The following is a 23,655-nucleotide window of genomic DNA, read 5'->3' as shown; positions in this document are numbered from 1 at the left end:
TCTTAGTTCCCTGACCAGGGACTGAACTGTGTCCCCTGCACTGGAAGCAGAGCTTAACCACTGGACCACCAGGGAAGTCCCAATATATACTTTCAAAAGTACATATTGAAACTCAATACCTGAAAATTGAAATGTGATGTTCAATTACATCTGAAGTTTAAAAAAAAGTATTTAAAAATCAAATACAGCACTTCAATTTCTTTAAGCTATTTCCTTTATTTCAAAGTGTCAAAAAACTAAAGATATTCTGGTCCACACACATATACTATGAATCTAAGAATTCAGAACTATGCAAAGAATTTTTCAATATGACTTTACAAATGAAATATTTACACACTTTAGCATAGTGCTTAATACTTATTTTTGAAATCTATTGCTGATGCCTACTTCTAAAGAGCAATGACTCAACCAGAAAAATATTAAGGGGATGCCTTTTCTTTTGTAAAGTGCTTATTAGCAGCCATATCCAAAAGCCAGGGTTTTCAGAAATACGTAATATTAAAAGGTGCTCAAAGAGTCACTTCTTACAGAATCGAAAATGCCATTTTGTAACTTTGCACATGGAAACGGATTTTATCTGCATTAATGAAGGGTTGCTTTCAATGGCCCTCAACTATATGCCTCAAATCAAGACAGTGCTATTAGCATTAGCAGTGTGAACAGTAACAGCAGAACAAACAGCAGCACATTTTAAACAGATCACAGCAGACTAGAAAACCTGTAACAGCTTTTTGATATGTTACATATTCAAGAGTGAGCCTTCTCTTTCACTCTGTATACATGGTAAACATTTAAAAAAATAATAAAAAACATTATCTTGTCTCTCTATAAGAACATTTTACAGTGTATGAAGGGATTCAGATTCTTGTACCAATTAAGCCAATTCTTATTTCTATATAGAGCAGCCTTTATATTTTCAATATTTAAAACAAAGCCTAAAAAAAAAAAAAGGAAAGAAAGAAAACCTATTTCCACCAAGATGGTGAGAAGGAATTAACAAATGGAACACCTAACACTAAAACACCTGAGGGAAGAAAACGTGAACAATTCTGAATTTTTTTTAAAGGGTTATAACATTCCAAAAAGGAGTTCATTTTCAACTGTGAAATATCTGACTTCATTTTAATCATGTATCACCTTCATTTGATATTAATAATTTAGAAAAAATAGGCGTCATCTTAGCTGAACTGCATTCTGTATCAGACTCTACTGACTTATGCCTGCAGTATAAACCATTCAATAGTCTTAGAGTGAGCATCCCCTCAGGTCCCTATTTTCTGAATCTTAAGGGTATTTTTACTCCTCCTTTTCCTCTCTTCCAAAACTCCCCATATCTTCCAAGAGAAAATCCCTATTTTTTTAAAAAAATCATAATTTAAATACAGTGTGACAATGCTACATTTGATTTAAAATAGTAATAAATTATACATTGCCAAATAACTTAATATTTCACAATGCAAATCCCTGGTATAAAAAAGAATCCATCTTGCCCTGAATATAATAAAGCAGTCCAGTGATTTCAAATTACTTATGAAATAAAGGCAAAAATAAGGTGTAAAATACTATTTATAAAAGTCAAGTAAGAAACCAGTTTTCATAAATCTTTTTACAAAGATAAATGTAATGTGCCTTCCCAGTTCTAAAAATTGTTTGGGAGGTTTGTAATTAGTGGTTTCAAAAATGACTTTAAGGAAACCAGAGATGGAATTACATATTAATTGTAATATATGACATATTAAATATATGTGAAAATTACACTGCAATGATGAGAAATTTAATCTTTGGACCTGCTACTTTTTGGCAAGTACATTTTTTTCAAAGTCTTTGCTATAATTGATTAATTTTTAAATTGTTAGTTTTCAAAAACTTTGCTATTTGAGATACTATGTTAACCAAGGAGATACAGGAAGTCTCAGTAACAATATGTCTACAAAACAAAACAAAGATTGTTCTTGCATCTTTTGTCATTTTAACAAATACACTTTAAAATAGACAACATTGCTATGCCTGGAAATTAAAAATACCCAAACCCTTAAAAATGGGGTGGAAAAGGAAAGAAAAATTGAAAATTCTTATTTAAAAATAAATCTGAAGTCCTTGCATTTCTTAAGAACTTGACTTGTCAAATCACAGTTTATCTTCTTTTGGACCAAGCTGTGTCTTCCACCATTCATCCACGGGATAAGATGCTGAGTCTCCATTCTGCAGGTTTCAATTGGAATTTTCTTGAATGTTTGCAAAGCTTGTACTGGACTTGAGACGTTTCGCTACATAAATCAAAAGTATTATATTTTAACTTAAATTTCATTCTCCAAACATAATTCATTATCTTATGTAAACTATAGTGTTCATCTATTAATTCTATGTTTGAATCTGAATCTATTCAATCTTATAAGAATTAAATCTACATCTATTTTTTTCTACTAAACTAAAAAATATAACTTTGCTAGAAGCACATGACTTTGTTAGAAGCAGCACCAAATAAAACAATTTATGTCATTCTGAACCTTACAATCTTAAATATAAGTGAAAGTACTCTAGCTAAAAAATGTAAGTGCTATAAAGTATCACAATAAAACTATATATTTAGAAGTCTAATCTAGAAATCCAAATCTAAGTTTCTCTTGAAAGAATTCAATGAAAGAACTCTGCAATGTTTAAAAAAATTTTAAACAGTTTACAAAGAAGAGTTGGATATTACATACATTGCACAAACATAAATGGCTGCTAATAAAATATATACAATTTTGTTTATGGTGTTGATAGGACTGAGTCATTAGAGTTAATAAAGAAATTCATGGCTATTGGCTAGGTAATATGTTTTGTTCTTTTAGTTAAACATGTTTCTCATGTTCCAGAAATTAAAAACAACGGTGCCATAGTGAAGGTAACTTACACTGGATAACTAAGGAATCTCTCTACTTCAGAGGTTCTCAACACTAGAACAGAGGTTATGATTTAGGTTTTCAGTGGTATTCAGGCATCTGACTATGCTTTTTCTTTTTGTTTTTTGAAAGCTTTGCAGACAACTTTGATGTATGGCCAGGGATGAGAGTAACTATTCTAGTTTCTATCAGGGTCTCCCCTGACCACTCTAAAGTACCAGATGACTACATGACTTCCTCAGACCAGTGTATGGCTTCAAACTAAACTTAAAAGGAACTTAAACTAAAAAACAACCTAAGATAATGTCTTCTTAAGCCTTCAGTGGATTTGGGAAGCAAACTAAATCAAAAAAACTTCTTCATTATGTTGTTTGATCATTTTTAAATTATTTTAATTTTTAAATTAAGATTTTAAATGATTAAATATAATCTAGTTTCTAATTATCAAATTCATTAAACCAATCAGGTAGCAATACCAGTGAGTACATATAACCATTACCCTGTGGCTCAGTGGTGAAGAATCTGCCTACAATGCAGGAGCCACAGGAGATGCACATTTGACCCCTGGGTCGGGAAGATACCCTGGAGGAGGGCAAGGCAACCCACTCCATATTCTTGCCCAGAGAATGCCATAGACCGGAGCAGGCTACAGTCCAAGGCGGTGCAGAGTCAGACAGGACTGAATCGATTTAGCAGGCACACACCCACATATAACTGTAACTTCTTTGCTTCCTTATTCTCTATCTGATAAATCTCCACATCATCCACAATTCTACCCCAGGGATCATCTAATGGTAAATTCCAGCATCCCTAATGCCGAGTACATCTTCTCTTTCTCTGCAGTCCAACCACACTTTATGCACTTCTACTACATTTGTTGTAATGATTGGATTATGGTCAGTATATTTTTTGAGGGCATCTACTGTGCCTTGCTCCTTTTTAAATCCCTAATTCCCATAGGACTTGATGAATGGGAATGTATAAAATGGTAGCATAAAGAAAGGCAAATTAAAATTTCCATGAAGTAACAGCACAAGAATTATTTGTTTATGCTAGCATTTCCTTAAATTCATCATTTAATTCATAAACAATGCTTCTGCAAAACATTAATAGGTATTATGCAAAGGTCTTATTGTCAAGTTTGGGGGATATAATTAATGTTCAGGTACATTATGAAGCTCATGTAAAGGAATTTTACAGGACTAGTATTATGAGGAACACACTCTAGGAACTGCTAACTTTAAGTATAATGTTCTTTTATTCCACAAATATTTTTGAGCATTTACTATGGGCCATGTACTTTCTAGATGCTGGTGATATAGTAGTGAGCAAGATGAACAAAATCCATTTTCTGATGGAACTTACAGTTGAGTCAGGGTAGACAAACAAATAAGGTAGAAAATAAGTGGAAAAGTTAATTTAAACAGCAATTAAATGCTATTAAAGAAAGATGATATATAAGAACTAAATGAAGGGTGTATTCTTAGATTGGGGAGATGGTCATAGAAGGCCTTCTTTGGTCATAAAAGGTCTCTCAGGTCTTTGACTTAAGACCTGGATGACAAGAAGCCAGTCAAGGAAAGTAGGGAGGGCAAATATAAGAGCCTTGGAAGGATGGCAACGTGCATGAAATTGGTGTCTAAGAGAAGAAACCTACATACAGCATCGAGTACAGAGAAGTGTGGATGCAAGTAGTTTAGGAAGGCAGATGGGAGTCAGATCACATGCAGCTTGGAGAGCAGACCCTAGAATAAGTTTTTATTTTATTCAGGTGCAACAGGTACACAGGAAGGGTTTCAAATAGGAGAGGAACATGGTAAAATTTGTGTTTAAAAATTCACTCTAGCTGGTATATGGAACATGGATTGTATTGGGTCAAGAAATTAACGTACAGATATCAGTCAAGGGCCCCCTGAATTAGTGCTGACAAGGGACAATATATCTAAGATATATTTTTGGAAATAGGGCTGGCCGTATTTGCTGATGAATTTAAAGGAGTGGAGAAGTGAATATAGGAATGGGGAAATAAAAGAAAAGAGTTAAGAAATAGAAAGACATTAAAAGAAATTAAGAGCTTTTAATTTTAATTAGATCCCATTTGTTTATTTTTGCTTTTATTTCCAGAATTCTGGGAGGTGGATCATAGAGGATCCTGCAGTGATTTATGTCTGAGAGTGTTTTGCCTATATTCTCCTCTAGGAGTTTTATAGTTTCTGGTCTTACATTTAGATCTTTAATCCATTTTGAGTTTATTTTTGTGTGCGGTGTTAGAAAGTGATCTAGTTTCATTCTTTTACAAGTGGTTGACCAGTTTTCTCAACACCACTTGTTAAAGAGATTGTCTTTACTCCATTGTATATTCTTGCCTCCTTTGTCAAAGATAAGGTGTCCATATGTGTGTGGATTTATCTCTGGGCTTTCTATTTTGTTCCATTGATCTATATGTCTGTCTTTGTGCCAGTACCATACTGTTTTGATGACTGTGGCTTTGTAGTAGAGCCTGAAGTCAGGCAAGTTGATTCCTCCAGTTCCATTCTTCTTTCTCAAGATTGCTTACTGTTGGTGGGAATGCAAACTAGTACAGCCACTATGGAGAACAGTGTGGAGATTCCTTAAAAAATTGCAAATAGAACTACCTTATGACCCAGCAATCCCACTGCTGGGTATACACACCGAGGAAACCAGAATTGAAAGAGACACATGTACCCCAATGTTCATCGCAGCACTGTTTATAATAGCCAGGACATGGAAACAACCTAGATGTCCATCAGCAGATGAATGGATAAGAAAGCTTTGGTACATGTACACAATGGAGTATTACTCAGCCGTTAAAAAGAATTCATTTGAATCAGTTCTGATGAGATGGATGAAACTGGAGCCGATTATACAGAGTGAAGTAAGCCAGAAAGAAAAACACCAATACAGTATACTAACACATATATATGGAATTTAGAAAGATGGCAATGACGACCCTGTATGCAAGACAGGAAAAAAGACACAGCTGTGTATAACGGACTTTTGGACTCAGAGAGAGAGGGAGAGGGCGGGATGATTTGGGAGAATGGCATTCTATCATGTATACTGTCATGTAAGAATTGAATCGCCAGTCTATGTCTGACGCAGGATACAGCATGCTTGGGGCTGGTGCATGGGGATCACCCACAGAGATGTTATGGGGAGGGAGGTGGGAGGGGGTTTCATGTTTGGGAACACATGTAAGAATTAAAGATTTTAAAATTTAATTAAAAATAAAATAAAATAAAATAAAATAAAATAAAAAAAGAAATTAAGAGACAACAAGATTTGTGACTTGTACAACCAGATGAACTCTTATTGTTCAGTTCAGTAGCTCAGTCGTGTCCAAATCTTTGTGACGCCATGGACTGCAGCATGCCAGGCTTCCCTCTCCATCACCAACTCCAAGAGCCTACTCAAATTCATGTCCATTGAGTCGGTGATGCCATCCAACCATCTCAGACACTGTCATCCCCTTCTCCTCCTGCCTCCAGTATTTCCCAGCATCAGGGTCTTTTCCAATGAGTTAGTTCTTCACATCAGGTGGCCAAAGTATTGGAGTTTCAGTTTCAGCATCACTCTTTCCAATGAATATTTAGGACTGATTCCTTTAGGACTGACTGGTTTGATCTCCTTGCAGTCCAAGGGACTCTCAAGAGTCTTCTCCAACACCACAGTTCAAAAGCATTAATTCTTCGGTGCTCAGCTTTCTTTATAGTCTAACATTCACATCCATACATAACTATTGGAAAAACCATAGCTCTGATCAGATGGACCTTTGTTGGCAAAATAATGTCTCTGCTTTTTAATATGCTGCCTAGGTTGGTCATAGCTTTTCTTCAAAGGAGCAAGCGTCTTTTAATTTCATGGCTGCAGTCACCATCTGCAGTGATTTTGGAGCCCCCAAAATTAAGTCTCTCACTGTTTCCATTGTATCCCCATCTATTTCCCATGAAGTGATGGGACCAGATGCCATGATCTTTGTTTTCTAAATGTTGAGTTTTAAGCCAACTTTTCCACTCTCCTCTTTCACTGTCACCAAGAGGCTTTTTAGTTCCTCTTTGCTTTCTGCCATAAGGGTGGTGTCATCTGCCTATCTGAGGTTACCGATATTTCTCCCAGCAATCTTGATTCCAGTGCTTCATTTAGCCTGGCATTTCACATGATGTACTCTGCATATAAGTTAAATAAGCAGGGTGACAATAGACAGCCTTGACGTACTCCTTTCCCGATTTGGAACCAGTCTGTTGTTCCATGTCTAGTTCTAACTGTTGTTTCTTGACCTACCTACAATTTCTCAGGAGCCAGGTCAGGTGGTCAGGTATTCCCATCTCTTGAAGAATTTTCCACAGTTTGTTGTGATCCATACAGTTAAAGGCTTTGGCATAGTCAATAAAGCAGAAATAGACGTTCTTCTGGAATTCTCTTGCTTTTTCGATGAATCAACGGATGCTGGCAATTTGACTGACCTCTGGTTCCTCTGCCTTTTCTAAATCCAGATTGAACACCTGGAAGTTCACAGTTCACGTATTGCTGAAGCCTGGCTTGAAGATTTTTGAGCATTACTTTGCTAGCGTGTGAGGTGAGTGCAATTGTGCGGTAGTTTGAGCATTCTTTGGCATTGCCTTTCTTTGGGACTGGAATGAAAACTAACCTTTTCCAGTCCTGTGGCCACTGCTGAGTTTTCCAAATTTGCTGGCAGACTGAGTGCAGCACTTTAACAGCATCATCTTCCAGGATTTGAAATAGCTCAATTGGAATTCCATCACCTCCACTAGCTTTCTTCATAGTGATATTTCCTAAGGCCCACTTGACTTCACATTCCAGGATGTCTGGCTCTAGGTGAGTGATCACACCATCATGGTTATCTGGGTCATGAAGATCTTTTTAGTACAGTTCTTCTGTATATTCTTGCCACCTCTTCTTAATATCATCTGCTTCTGTTAAGTCCATACCGGTTCTGTCCTTTATTGAGCCTATCTTTGCATGAAATATTCCCTTGGTATCTCTAATTTTCTTGAAGAGATCTCTAGTCTTTCCCATTCTATTGTTTTCCTCTATTTCTTTGCACTGATCACTGAGCAAGGCTTTCTTATCTCTCCTTGCTGTTCTTTGGAACTCTGTATTCAAATGGATATATCTTTCCTTTTCTCCTTTGCCTTTAGTGTCTCTTCTTTTCACAGCTATTTTTAAGGCCTCCTCAGACAGCCATTTTGCCTTTTTGCATTTCTTTTTTCTTAGGAATGGTCTTAATCACTGCCTCCTGTACAATGTCATGAACCTCCGACCATAGTTCTTCAGGCACTCTGCTTATCAGATCTAATTGCTTGAGTCTGTTTATCACTTCCACTGTATAATTGTAAGGGATTTGATTTAGGTCATACCTGAGTGGTCTAGTGGTTTTCCCTACTTTCTTCAATTTAAGTCTAAATTTGGCAATAAGGAGTCTATGATCTGAGCCACAGTCAGCTCCCTGTCTTGTTTTTGCTGACTGTATAGAGCTTCTCCATCTTTGGCTGCAAAGAATATAATCAATCTGATTTTGGTGTTGACCATCTAGTGATGTCCATGTGTATAGTCTTCTCTTTTGTTGTTGGAAGAGGGTGTTTGCCATGACCAGCGAGTTCTCTTGGCAAAACTCTATTAGCCTTTGCCCTGCTTCATTCTGTACTCCAAGGCCAAATTTGCCTGTTACTCCAAGCATCTCCTGACTTCCTACTTTGCATTCCAGTGCCCTATAATGACGGAGAAGGCAATATCACCCCACTCCAGTACTCTTGCCTGGAAAATCCCATGGACGGAGGAGTCTGGCAGACTGCAATCCACGGGATCGCTAAGAGTCGGACACGACTGAGCAACTTCACTTTCACTTTTCACTTTCATGCATTGGAGAAGGAAATGGCAACCCACTCCAGTGTTCTTGCCTGGAGAATCCCAGGGACAGGGGAGCCTGGTGGGCTGCCATCCATGGGGTCGCAGAGTTGGACATGACTAAAGCAACTTAGCAGCAGCAGCCCCTATAATGAGAAGGATATCTTCTTTGGGTGTTAGTTCTAGAAAGTCTTAAAGGTCTTCATAGAATTGTTCAAGTTAAGCTTCTTCAGCATTACTGGTTGGGGCATAGGTTTGGATTACTGTGATACTGAATGGTTTCCCTTGGAAACGAACAGAGATCATTCTGTTGTTTTTGAGAGTGGATCCAAGTACTGTATTTCAGACTCTTTTGTTGACAATGAGGGCTACTCCATTTCTTCTAAGGGATTTTTGCCCACAGTAGTAGATGTGATGGTCATCTGAGTTAAATTCACCTATTCCAATCCATTTTGGTTCACTGATTCCTAAAATGTAGATGTTTACTCTTGCCATCTCCTGTTTGACCACTTCCAATTTGCCTTGATTCATGGGCCTAACATTCCAGGTTCCTGTGCAATATTGTTCTTTACAGCATCGGACTTTACTTCTATCACCAGTCACATCCACAACTGGGTGTTGTTTTTGCTTTGGCTCTGTGTCTTCATTCTTTCTAGAGTTATTTGTCCACTGATCTTCAGTAGCATACTGGGCACCTACCGACCTGGGGAATTCATCTTTTAGTGTCCTATCTTTTTGCCTTTTCATACTGTTCACAGGGTTCTCAAGGCAAGAATACTGAAGTGGTTTGCCATTCCCTTCTCCAGTGGACCGCGTTTTGTCAGAACTCTCCACCATGACCCATCCATCTTGGGTGGCCCTACATGGCATGGCTCATAGTTTCATTGAGTTAGACAAGGCTGTAGTCCATGTGATCAGTTTGATTAGAGTTCTGTGATTGTGGTTTTCATTCTGTCTACCCTCTGATGGATAAGGATAAGAGGCTTATGGAAGCTTCCTGATGGGAGAGACTGAGGAGAGGGAAACTGGGTCTTGTTCTGACAGGGGCCATGCTCAGTAAATCTTTAATCCAATCAAACAAAGACACTGATCAGAAGTAGTATGTGTCTCCTGAAGTGTTAAATAGATTTGCAAAGCAAATACAATGCTACACTTTAAAGGTACATGAAGCCCTGAAAAATAGTTTCTCAACAATGTTTCTCTGCAATGTTTTGTTATTATTCTAAATAAATGCTTTTAAGGTGGAGTTATGACATATATACAGAATTCTGACAATCTTCAAAATACTTTACTAAATACACCCATGATAAAGACTCCTTGCATTGTGCAAACTGATCTACAAGTAGTCTTTTTTTTTTTAAGTCAGATATATTAGAAGTGAAGTTAGATAAATCATGAAGAAATGCCAGAAAAAGATTTACAGGGAAAAAATTTTATATCATAGGTTCCTAGACTAGGAATAATATTTAAGAGAAAAAAAGCCTGATGTTTTTCTCCAGAAAATATCCTCTTTTAGAAATACTAAAACTACTCAGGGTTAAGCCCATATTTTCATTCTGATAATATAGAAGAAACATGAGACTTGGAAGTCACTTTTCTTTGGCTGGTTGAAACCTTCTAGTTAGTGCTTTTTCTGCTCTGCCCTATTTGATAGGGAGAAAGGAAAGGAATTAACACATACTGAGTATATGCCATATGTCAAATAACTTTCTTGAACTACAATTCCAATTTGTTCATAAACAAACTGTCTCTGTGCAAGCTACAGTTTCTCCCTAACTGATGCTTGTCTGGTGGTTCTGCCATGGGTAGTTCTGCAAATGGGCCTAAAACTATTTATTTACCTATTATGGCTATTTCAGGTTTGCAAAGCCTTTGCTGCTATTGCTCTGTTGTTGTCAACTTTATTCCAGGGAATCTAGCTTTCTCAACTAAAGCTTCTGAAAGATACTGTATATTAAAGTTTGATTATAAACTCACTTATAAACTTACACATCTCTTCCATTAGTGAACTGAGTTGTAAAAATTTGAAGAAGACAGCTGTTTCAAGCTAATATACCTTGAGCTCTCAGAGTATATATCATTTCTAAAGCAGCCTTAGATTTTTTAAAAAATACAGGTTTTTATCTAAATAAAAGAATACTCATAAAAAGAAACTTACGTAGGATGAGTTTGCGTTTCTTTTGCTCTGAGTGAAGAAAACTACTAAGGTAGAAGACAACAGGTAGAAAGAGAATGAACACAGAAACAGCAATTACAGGCACTGTGTCACTGCAAGGGACTGAACAGTTGAAAGTTCGACTCCAAAGTTTGCGAGTAATATTCATCTGAAACAATAACAAATACTGTTACTCTGTTTTTCATTTGTCTTCAAATTCATATAATTATTTTGTTAATAACAAGAACCCAGAATTTAGACTAAATATACATCCCTAAAAAATTATTAACAGTTGAGGACAATTTCTTTTTGTAGGGAAATAAGCTGGTTCACAATTAGTCACTGTATAAATTTATACCCATACAAAAATCTCATATTCAAAATTCATAATACTGTCCAAAGAATTTCAACCTTTCACAGACTTCAAACACAGAAGAACTAGCATCAATAGAAATATAATTAAGACTGAGCTTCATTCATTAAAAAATATTTAAAAGGGTAGCTATGTGAGGTGATAAATGTTAACCTGACTCTGGGAATTCTTTCACAGTGTATATCAAATCATCATATTGTACACTTTAAATATATAACAATTTTATTTGTCAAATATACCTCAATAAAACTGGGGGGCAAGTGTCACAAAAACAATATTTTTTTCATATGTTATCTATGTAATCTCACTGAGCTTGTTGCAATATTTTTAAAATGGAAATAAAAATATCAACTTTATAAGGCGTCTCTTTTTTTTCATAAGGCTTCTCTTCAAGAGATGATATCTATGAAATGCTTAATCTCTTATTTAATATATTATGAAAGATTCATATTCACAGCAAGTAATTTTTTAAGTAGGTAGTATCTAATGAGTCACAGACACTTTATTAAGACAATGTGTGCATGTGTGCTAAGTCCCTTCAGTCACATCAGACTCTTTGTGACCCTATGGACTGTAGCCCGCCAGGCTCCTCTGTCCATGGGGATTGTCCAGGCAAAAATACTAGAGTGGCTTGCCATGCCCTCCTCCAGGGATCTTTCAGACCCAGGACTGAACTGGTATCTATCCCTTTCACTGGGAGCTGGGTTCTCTACCACTAGTGCCATCTGCGAAGTCCTTATTAGACAAGATTAACATCTTATTTACCAGCATGCTTTAAATACACTTAGGGGCTGCTGTACCTCGCATTTGTTGAGCTCATGATTTCTGTCAAACAGGCTAAATGATATAAGGAAACTGTCAAATTTAATGCAGAAAACTGTTCCTGCCTCAATTTTGTTTAATTGAGTTTACAAATGGTGCCTTGTAAAGTTTGTTGTAATTTTTGCTTATTGCAAGATGAATGTTCTAAAATAGGTTGGTCATGTTGATTTCTTCTGTAATTCAACTTATGTCATAGAACCAATATTCATTTTTCTTCTTTATTAAAATAATTAAAGACTATTATTCTTTTTTATTGGAGGATAAGTTTTATTTTAAATTCTTTTAAAGGAATATAAAAATTCTTTTAAAAATATAAACATTATTTTATATTATTTTAAAAAGATATTTATTATTTACTTGGAACCTACTAGAAAGCCAAGTATTGACTATTCTAAACATCAGGAACAGCAGTAACAAACAAATATCCCCATGGTACATCCATATTAAGTGCTTTTTACCATTCTAAATATTACCGATAGACTGTGTTCATCTCAAGCTGCTATAATTCACACTCATCATTCTCAAACATTACGTTTACCAATTTTGACCACAAATTATCTGCTTTTTGCCAATAATTTTTCAATTTCTTCTAACATTTCAATAATCACGCATCACATTCCCATAAAAAGGCATGATCGCCATCTAGTGGTACCCCATGTAAAGACAGGCTATTCAATGGAGAAGAGTTTTTGTTGACCATTCATTCATTCAACCTATACATGTTACTAAGGGCCTGCTATTTGCCAGGTGCTATTCTAGAAAACTGAACAGTGAACAAAAAAGGACATGAAGTCCTTGTCCTCCTGAGGCTTATATATTTTAGTAAGTAGAGAAAGACTACAAATAAGGAAAGAAAACTTTTCGGACGGTAATAGGTACAAAGAAATAAAGTAAGAGCTGCTGCTAAGTCGCTTCAGTTGTGTCCGACTCTGTGCGACCTCACAGACAGCAGCCCACCAGGCTCCGCCGCCTCTGGGATTCTCCAGGCAAGAACACTGGAGTGGGTTGCCATCTCCTTCTCCAATGCATGGAAGTGAAAAGTGAAAGTGAAGTCGCTCAGTCGTAGGAAGTAATTGAGGAATGGCTTCAGAAACATGGTACAACAAAACCTAGAGACTTTCTGAATTAGTAACAAGTGCACAAGAAACTAAAATGCAAACATTTAACAATACCCATACCTCTGAAAATGAACTCATCATCAAATTTAAAAAACAAAATGTATAAATGGAGTATAATCAATAAAAATATTAAATCATTATGTTGTATACTTGAAACTAACATAATATTGTAAGTCAACTATACTTTAATACAAGGAACCAAATATACTAAATTATCAACTTGCTGATGAAGTATCTGATTAATTTCCATTTTTAGCTTTACATATCAGGATATTCTAAAACTTACTACTTAGCAACTAGTTATTTCTGGTTGAAGATAGCAAATGCAGATCCTAATAATAACACAGAAGGCATATTCAACACTGCAAAACATATATTGTTTCACAAGCAAAGTACTTACTGCATCCTCCACGTCAATGCATAAATGTGTTCCAAATTCAGCCTTACTTTCACGTTCATTTATTTTTTGCATTTCACTGTACAGACTACTCAGAGTTTTATATGCTTCATGACAGTTTTTGCATACTTCCGAGTAATTTCTTAACTGAAGACTGTGTGTGCTCCCCTAAAATGTCAAAGGCACATGTGATACACGTTACCCATGTAATACACACACTGAACATTGAATTTTAATTACATTTCCTAGAAGAAATAATAGAGTGCATTAAAGTGCTGAGCTATGATGTGGGGAAGGTTGCTAAACCACTGTGAGCCTTGGTTTTATCACCTATAAAGTAGGGATACCCTTACCTATATTACAGATCCCAAGGAATAAAGACTGATGTATAACACATAGCAAAATGTTTGGCACTTTCTAGTTGCCCCTGAATTTTGAAAACGACAGCACTAGCCACTGTTAACTGAGAACAACACTAGCTCATACACCAAATTAATGATACCTACATACCAAAAATTTCCTAAGTTATCTTGTCATTTATACATCTGCCCTTATCTATCCTACTTTCACCAAATAAAGTATGCTCCTGCCTGTACTGAACTTGAACACTGAAGTCTATCTTATTGAGACAAAGAGGACTTTATTGATGAATAAGGAAAAGGCACCTAAACTACATTCCTTCCTCAACCCTCTTTACCCCAAGGCTTAAAATCCAGGCCTTTCTGGTCAACAAAAAGGGACTAATACCAATGAACTGTATAACCTGAAATGAAGGTAATGGGTATAAGACATAATGTTAGTGGATTTTAATCTTTTCCACTTCTAGTACTAACACTTCTTAGTTCAAGAACAAGTTTGCTAAACAGTTCACACGTTTGTTTTCTATTCCATTTATTCTTTACCTTGGAGCCTGAAGAAATAACATTAACTGACTACTGGAATGAAAGAAAAAAGAAAAAAGTTAAAGAAATCAAGCTGATGGAGCCTCCACAACATTACCCTCACCATCTGACAGAGAAACTCAGTCTCTGTTCAGTTCTGCCACAAGAAATAGCCCATTGCCTGTTTTTCATAGAACGTACATTTAGCTAAATATGTTCAATCAAAAATTGAGCCTAATGCCTTGACAGAGGAGTATAATTTTGTCATTTATATTAAAACTTAAAATATACGTATCTTTTGACATTGCAATTTCACATCTAGGAATTTACCAGACAGATAAATATGGATAATCCCACCAGCCCTGCCAAAGGCAAGTAGAACCATGACTGACCCCAAAGCCAGCATGCCCTCCTCTGAGGACCTTGTGGCTGTCATGTCCATCTGTCCATGGGTCTTTCTTTGCCCTGAGTAACTCCAAAAGGGGGAACTGCAGCTTATCTGAGCTCAAGTGCTGGGCAGAGGCAGCTGACCACAAACCAGACAGGCAGTCCTCCAAAGAAGTGGGGGAAGAGGACAGCTCGGACCTCGGAAAGACACGTGGGGCCAGGAGAGCAGAGTTGGAGACCTCTGGCTCCAGCCAGTCTGGGGATCAAGGGCGAAATCTGAATGCAGGTCAAGAAGCAACAGTTAGAACTGGACATGGAACAACACACTGGTTCCAAATTGGGAAAGGAGTACATCAAGGCTGTATATTGTCACCCTGCTTACTTAACCTATATGCAGAGTACATCATGTGAAATGGAGGGCTGGATGAAGCACAAAGCTGGAATCAAGATTGCCAGGAGAAATATCAAGAACCTCAATATGCAGATGACCTTATGGCAGAAAGTGACTAGGAACTAAAGAGCCTCTTGATGAAAGTGAAAAAGCTGGCTTAAAACTCAACATTCAAAAATTGAAGACAATGGCATCTAGTCCAATTATTTCATGGCAAATAGATGGGGAAAACAGTGGAAACAGTATGAGACTTTATTTTCTTGGGCTCCAAAATCACTGCAGATGGTGACTGCAGCCATGAAATTAAAAGATGGTTACTCCTTGGAAGAAAAGTTATGACAAACCTAGACAGCATATTAAAAAGCAGAGACATTATTATTTTGCCAACAAAGGTCCGTCTGATCAAAGCTATGGTTTTTCCAGTAGTCATGTATGGATGTGAGTTGGACTATAAAGAAAGCTGAGCACTGAAGAATTAATCCTTTTGAACTATGGTGTTGGAGAAGACTCTTGAGAGTTCTTGGACTGCAAGGAGATCCAACCAGTCCATCCTAAAGGAAATCAGTCCTGAATATTCATTGGAAGGACTGATGCTGAAGCTGAAACTCCAATACTCTGGCCACCTGATGCGAAGAGCTGACTCATTTGAAAAGACCCTGATGCTGGGAAAGATTGAGGGCAGGAGGAGAAGGGGACAACAGAGGATGAGATGGTTGGATGGCATCACTGACTCAATGGACATGAGTCTGAGCAAGCTCCAGGAGTTGGCGAGGGACAGGGAAGCCTGGCATGCTGCACTCCATGCGGTCACAAAGAGTCAGACATGACTGAGTAACTGAACTGAACTGATACCCCAAAAGGACTGTCCTTGTTTGTAACAGTAAAATACTGAACCAGACAAAAATCTCCATCAAATAAAGACTGACTGACTAAATGGTGGCATGTGTGTGCTGCTGTGTTTAGTCGCTCAGTCATGTCTAATTCTTTGCGACCCCATGGACTGTTATCTGCCAGGCTTCTCCATCCATGGGATTCTCCAGGCAAGAACACTGGAGAGGGTTGCATGCCCTCTTTCAGGGGATCTTCCCAACCCAAATGGTGGCATAGCCAAACAATAAAAAAGCCCTGTGATGTTTGAAACAAATGAGGAAGTAGGATTCTCGGAAGATGATGATTTCAGCATGTGCCTGTCTCCTGATTTCTTTTCTGAAGAGACTCAAGAACAGACAGTAAACCCAGGCCCCTGAAGAGCACTGTAAATTACAAAGGCATGCCATGCACATCTCCTCCTGGGAAGGCTGTACAACAGCTATCACACCATTCCCAGGGAAACTAGCTGGCACCACAGTCTCTTGTGACCCTCTAGCCCCTGCAACCACCCACTGTCCTCTAGAAATGCGAGGGGCTGGCAAAGTAGCCCCACCCTGCCTGCAAGGCCATCCACAAAAAGCAGTCTCCACACCCACCAAGACAGTCCAGCCTCCCAGAAAAGCTACCTGTAAATACATACTGACATAAGATGGATTTGGTCTGGAACTTAAACCCACATCCCTGCCTCATCGTTGAGCCAGAAGCCACTGCCACAGCCAATACCATCAACTTCACTGCTACCACCTATCTCTTTAGCTAGTTCCCCTCCCCTCTGTAACACACACACATACACACACACATGCACACGCAAAGACACACCCCATATAACACTGGTGTTGCTCACACACACACACACACACACACACCCTATAAAACACTAGCATTGCCCAGAACTCAGGCCTCTTTATCACCTCTATCTACACTCACATCCAAGTCTCCAAGCTTGATACTATATGTACCTGATGACTTAAATCTACAGCTCCAGCTCATACCTCTCCCTGATAATAAATAAACCAATCAACCATTCAATTCAAGGAATGAGAAAAATGACAAAACCAAAGGAATATAAGAGGAATTAATCAGTGCAAAAGCATAAATCAACACATTAAGAAAAATAAAATAGAAACTGATAAAGACAACCGTGGGTTTTCAAAAAGATCAATACAAACATACCTTCAACAAACCTAAATAAAATTCAAGGGAAAAAAGGTTTCATAAGCACAGCATTTAAAGTAAGAAAGGAAATGTAGCTACATATATGACAGAAATTTTAAGGAGTAACCATTACTAAATGCAATGCATTATCCTGGAATGAATCCTGAAACAGAAAAAGGAAATTAGTAGGAAAACTGGTGAAATCAGAATGAAGTCTAGCATTCAGTTAAGAGTTATGTACCAATGTTCATTTCTTATTTATGACTAATGTACCATGGTAATATAAGGTGAACATTAGAAGAAACTGGGTCAAGGGTATACAGGAATTCTCTGTATTACCTTTGTAACTTTTATAAAAATCTAAAATCATTCCAAAATGAAACATTTTAAAATAGCTACTTAAAATCTGTAGTGGGGGAAGAAAAGATACAATTCCCAGAGGCACCAAACACTACATAATAATACCTTGAAATAGGGACTTCTCCAGTGGTCCAGTGGTTGGCAGTGTGCCTTGCAATGTCGGGGATGCAGGTTTGACCCCTGATCAGGGAACCAGGATGCCACACGCCACAGAACAACTAAGCCTGTGCACCACAACCACTGAGTCTGTGTGCTCTGGAGCTTGTATGTCACAACTAGAGAGTCCGTGTGCCACAACAAAAGATAGCCATGATACAAGACATGCCACAGCCAAATAAATATTTCTTAAAAACAACCTTGAAATAAAGTGAAGAACCACTATAAGGCCTGTATGAAATTTAAATAAATAAATAAAACTGTGCTAGAGAACATTAAAAAATAAAGAATAGTGGTGGCTGCCAGGGGCTAGAGAAGGAGGAGATGGGGAGTTACTGCTTAACATGTACCAAGTTTCAGTTTGAGAAGATGAAAACATTCTGGAGATGTATGGTGGTGGAGTTGTACAACAATGTGAGTGTACTTTAATGCCAATTAACTTTACACTAAAAAACTGTAATGTGGTAAATTTTGTGTTGTCTATTTTATTTTGATAAAGAAAGTATTGAATATACTGTACTCCTAGATAGAAGAGCTCAATATCATAACATGTCAATTTTTCCCAAATGATAAATCTAAAATGTACTGTAATTATAATAAAATATCAAAATGATTGATTTTTTTTAACTTGGTTCTAAAATTCATTTCATGGATTTATTTAGTAAATCCTGTTTTGACAGTCAAGAACCCATCAGAATAAAAAGTTAGAGCTAAGGCTCACATGTGTGTGTGCTCATCACTAAGTCATGTCCAGCTCTTTATGACCTCATGGATGTAGCCCACTAGGTTCCTCTGTCCATGGAATTTCCTAGGCAAGAATACTGAAGTGGGTTGCCATTTCCTTCTCCAGGGCATCTTCCTGATCCAGGGATCGAACCCTCATCTCCTGCATTGGCAGGTGGATTCTTTACCTTTGAATCACCAGGGAAGCCCCTAAGCCTCAATCTTACACTGAAATAAGTTTCAAATAGATAAATGATGCTTAAATATATAAAACGAAATCCTGAAGGTCCTAGAAGAAATCATAGGAGAAAATTTTTAAATAATCTCAAAGTGGGAAAAGGCCTTCTAGTGTGACACAAAATCCTTAACTCATTAATTTTGGTAAATCTAATGACATGAAAATTTAAATTTTCTTCACAACATAAAGAGAAGCATGATAAAAAGACAAACAACAAACCAGGATAAAAATATTTGCAACCAACATCCCAGGAAAAATGCTAGCTTCCCTAAAGTACATATATCAGAACTAGCGTTGTTTGGTTTCTAAAACCAAAGAGCTCCCAAATAGGTTTGGTAAATGCTGTGTACAATAATTACCATTTGAAGTTTTATATAATGCACATTTGTCCACTGAAGCTCTGCAGTCCTGTAATAAAGCATTTCTTACCTTTATTAACACTAAACCTTTTTTTATGGACTATCTATTAAATGCTTGCAGAACATATTTTGGGAAATATTTATCTACTATATGTCCATCTAATAAATGTTTTTTACGATACTCAGGGAAATTCATAATTCTGTTATCACATTTATTAAAGAGATAATCATATATACCTATATCTTAAACATGTTTATAACTATTTGTGTGGATTACTTACTTGATTAAAAGCAAGTTTCAAAATTAGGACTTTACCAGAACTCCAGTTTCGCCCTTCACCACCACCAGGAAAGCTCTAATACTAACATTCAAAGGTCAGAGGTGGAGAAAATAACTTGGTTTCTTAAAGGCTACCTTTTATATTACACTTCAAAACTCAAAGTTACGTTACTAAACAGTCTTTTAAAGTAGGTAAAATATATTTAAACAAACATTGAGGCAGAGAATAAGCTTCTTATAGACAATCATACTGAACTGCAAAATACATTATTGCATAAACAAAGTCAAAGTAAATTATTGTCAGACAGAACAACATTGTGTTTCAATTAAACAATCACATGCTTCAGTTAATATGTTCATACTCATTAACTCATTGGATCCTGACTACAAAACACTGGAAGGTAGTCAGGGTAGATCTTACTATTCCCACCTTACAAATTAAAAAACTGAAGTTTTGTTGATTTGCCCAAGAGCTAGTAATAGAAGGATTTAGCAGAAATTCAGGTCTACCTCTACACTGTATGTGTAGATAAATATCAACAAGTAGTGCTATAAAAACTGGAATTATTTATCATTCATTTGGCCAAAACAGCATTTTAATTCAAGTGTCATATATAAAAATACCTGAAGGTTATTCTCAAAGCAGGTCAAGGTGTGATTAAATTGGTTGAGGAAGTATACTGTGCTATTTGATAATTCTTCACTTTTGTTCGTTAAACAATCTGTCAAGAAACCAAAAAGGCATACTGATATAACTCAAGCAGTAATTATATACAGTCATTTATCTGTTAAGCTGTTACCTTCCATTTTGCACTATTGTTAACCTCTGTTCAAACAAGCATGAAGTGTCTTCACACGTTAAGAGAATTTTCCAAATACATGGGAGAAGGCAATGGCACCCCACTCCAGTACTCTTGCCTGGAAAATCCCATGGACGGAGGAGCCTGGTAGGTTGCAGTCCATGCTAAGGGTCGGACACGACTGAGCGACTTCACTTTCACTTTTCACTTTCATGCACTGGAGAAGGAAATGGCAACCCACTCCAGTGTTCTTGCCTGGAGAACCCCAGGGACGGGGTAGCCTGGTGGGCTGCCATCTATGGGGTCACACAGAGTTGGACACGACTGAAGTGACTTAGCAGTAGCAGCAGCCAAATACATGAAACTTACCCCTTTTAGTTTCTGAAATATTTTTGTTAACATCATAACCATTTTCATAAAAATCTTAATCACATACTCTCCTCTCTTTGTAAAAACAGTATATCAAATAAAATTGAAATTGATTCTTGACAGTGCAAAGTCTTAATCATGAATATCAGTTATCAAATGCTGCCTTAATAGGAGTACTTCAGGCATAAGACCATTTATCTGCATTAATTTCAGCTAAATGTATATGCTTTTTGATCCTTTTCTGTGTTAAATTTAGTAGTTCTGGGTCTCTTCCATCTCCACTAGTAGGTCAGTTATTGCATCAAAGAGGGTAATTTTTAAAAATCTGCTCTTTCTAATCTATTATGAGTTGGGAGACCAGAGAAACAAGCTGGTGATAATTTTGCATAAAATACTCACACAGGGATTTACAAGTAACATCTGGAAATAAATACAATTGTTTCATAAGTTTCTAAAAATCTCACATAAATGATATTCCTCTGCAACTTGCTACTCTCACTTCGTATTCAGTTCAGTTCAGTTCAGTCGCTCAGTTGTGTCCGACTCTTTGCGACCCCATGAATTGCAGCACGCCAGGCCTCCCTGTCCATCACCAACTCCCGGAGTTCACTCAGACTCATGTCCATCGAGTCAGTGATGCCATCCAGCCATCTTATCCTCTGTCGTCCCCTTCTCCTCCTGCCCGCAATCCCTCCCAGCATCAGAGTCTTTTCCAATGAGTGAACTCTTCACATGAGGTGGCCAAAGTACTGGAGTTTCAGCTTTAGCATCATTCCTTCCAAAGAAATCCCAGGTTTGATCTCCTTCAGAATGGACTGGTTGGATCTCCTTGCAATCCAAGAATCTCAAGAGTCTTCTCCAACACCACAGTTCAAACGCATCAATTCTTCAGTGCTCATCTTTCTTCACAGTCCAACTCTCACATCCATACATGACCACAGGAAAAACCATAGCCTTGACTAGACGGACCTTAGTCGGCAAAGTAATGTCTCTGCTTTTGAATATGCTATCTAGGTTGGTCATAACTTTTCTTCCAAGGAGTAAGCGTCTTTTAATTTCATGGCTGCAGTCACCATCTGCAGTGATTTTGGAGCCCCCCAAAATAAAGTCTGACACTGTTACCACTGTTTCCCCATCTATTTCCCATGAAGTGATGGGACCAGATGTCATGATCTTCATTTTCTGAATTAGCTCAAATTAAATGCTTTGAATTATTTTATATGCATGAACACAGCACAATGTATTTATCTATTGCCCCTCCTTGGATGAACCTATTCCTTATCCTCAGTTTGTGCTCTTACTCCTTATCATCTCCCTGTGCTCTCAGATTACTCTCTGGGATCTAGGTTCAAGTGCCTGACATCACATCCTAGGACTCATGGTCAGCCATTTCAATCTCACTCTCCTAGAATCCTTGTCGTCTTTACGTTCCACATAACCACAAGAATTAATATTTTAAGCCTTCATTATCTTCCCAGGTGGCGCAGTGGTAAAGAATCTGCCTGCCAATACAGAAGCCTGGGTTGGGAAGATCCTCTGGAGTGAGAAATGACAACCCACTCCAGTATTCTTGCCTGGAAAATTCCATGGACAGAGGAGCCAGTGGGCTACAGTCCACGGGGTCACAAAGAGTCAGACACAACTGAGTGACTGAGTGCACACACAACTTTTCTCTATTCCCAACTGTAGTTGTAGAACACTACTACAGAAAATTCTGAAGTTATAATGAGGGGACTCAATTCAAACTAATGTCAGAGTCACAAAACAATCCTTGTAGATGCCCTGCCAATTATTCCACAAGAGATATTAAAATATTTTCTATTCTCTAGTACTCAACCATACTCTTGTTCCTCTTCAAATCAACTGACAGCTATACATTATACACACTCAGGGCCATCTATTATTATCTTTCAACTGGGAGTGGAGAGACAGGATAGAAGGCTGTTGTAACTATCCAGGAGAAAAGTGGCAATGCAAACAAAAAGAAATCAATGGATAAGAGACAGACTGAATAAGTAGTGAAGAGTACTAGAATATGCCAACTCAAAATATGCCTTTTTGGCATATGGATTATTCTGAGCTAAAGGACTTTAAGAACCAATAGATTCAGGAAAAACTAAAAACAGGGTTCAAGTTTTTATTTTGTAAATAAAACTTACACTTGTAAAGGAAATTTCCATTTGTAAAGATGTCTTCCTCTCCAGAGAAAGGAGGACTCATAACAACTAACTCTTCCCAATGGAGAAGGCTCTAACTTAAACCTATGTAACAAATCTTACTAAGCAATCCTGTTTACCATACTTTGCTGGTCACTTCCCCATAACTTGCCTCCTACATCCAGAAGGCCAAAATCCCTTTCCTCAGATTAGCCTAAGATGATATCTAAACCCAAATTCTAACCATCCCTTTGAGTTCCTCATCACTGGGTGCTCCCACGTGTACATGTGCAGTGCACATGTTAATAAACTTCTGTTTGTTTTTTTCTTGTTACTCCATCTTTGGCCAGTCTAATTAAAGAGTTCCAATCAAAGAACCTACAATGGGTAAAGGAAAGAAAAAATTTTCCCTCCGCTTGAGCAGACATTAGGATAAAACACACTATGCAGTGTATTCACTATTACAAACAACAATCACTACAATGAAAGCTAATGTTAACTGAGTAGTTGCTATTCCAAGTGCCATGCCTGTACTTTAAACACATTCACTCAATTCTTTCAACAATCTTATAAGGAAAGATGGTGGTGGTGGTTTAGTTGCCAAGTCATGTCCAACTATTGCAACTCCATAGACTATAGCCTGTCAGGCTCCTCTGTCCATGGGATTTCTCAGGTGAGAACACCGCAGTGAGTTGCCATTTCCTTTTCCAGGGAATGTTCCCAAGTCAGGGATCAAACTCACATCGTTGCAGGCAGTCTCCTGCATTTCAGGTGGATTCTTTATCATTGAGCCACCAGGGAAGCCATGAGGCAAGAACTATTATTATTTCCACTTTTTAAATAAGGAACAGAGGCTGAGAGGAATTAAGGAAGTTGCCAAGGTCACGAATGATT

General features: G+C 37.5%; 1 protein-coding gene across 2 annotated transcripts in view; it reads right to left on the bottom strand.

Moving 5' to 3' along the window:
• Window positions 1-261: 261 nt before the first annotated feature.
• The window catches only part of OSTM1 (osteoclastogenesis associated transmembrane protein 1), a 41,277-nt gene continuing 17,883 nt past the window's right edge, over window positions 262-23,655 (bottom strand). Inside the window, exons 3-6 of one of the 2 annotated variants that reach the window (XM_068985203.1) lie at window positions 20,061-20,158; window positions 13,640-13,804; window positions 10,930-11,095; window positions 2,116-2,267 (exon numbers count right to left, since the gene is read on the bottom strand). In XM_068985203.1, the coding sequence (XP_068841304.1) occupies window positions 2,212-2,267; window positions 10,930-11,095; window positions 13,640-13,804; window positions 20,061-20,158 (485 nt within the window). In that variant the 3' untranslated portion in view covers window positions 2,116-2,211. Of the gene's footprint in view, window positions 2,268-10,929; window positions 11,096-13,639; window positions 13,805-20,060; window positions 20,159-23,655 lie in introns of both variants that reach the window. The other variant, XM_068985204.1, reaches the window with a different exon arrangement.

Source organism: Capricornis sumatraensis, chromosome 13, assembly GCF_032405125.1.
Source record: "Capricornis sumatraensis isolate serow.1 chromosome 13, serow.2, whole genome shotgun sequence".
NCBI classification, from domain to species: domain Eukaryota; kingdom Metazoa; phylum Chordata; class Mammalia; order Artiodactyla; family Bovidae; genus Capricornis; species Capricornis sumatraensis.
This window is presented reverse-complemented; position numbering and strand designations above follow the sequence as displayed.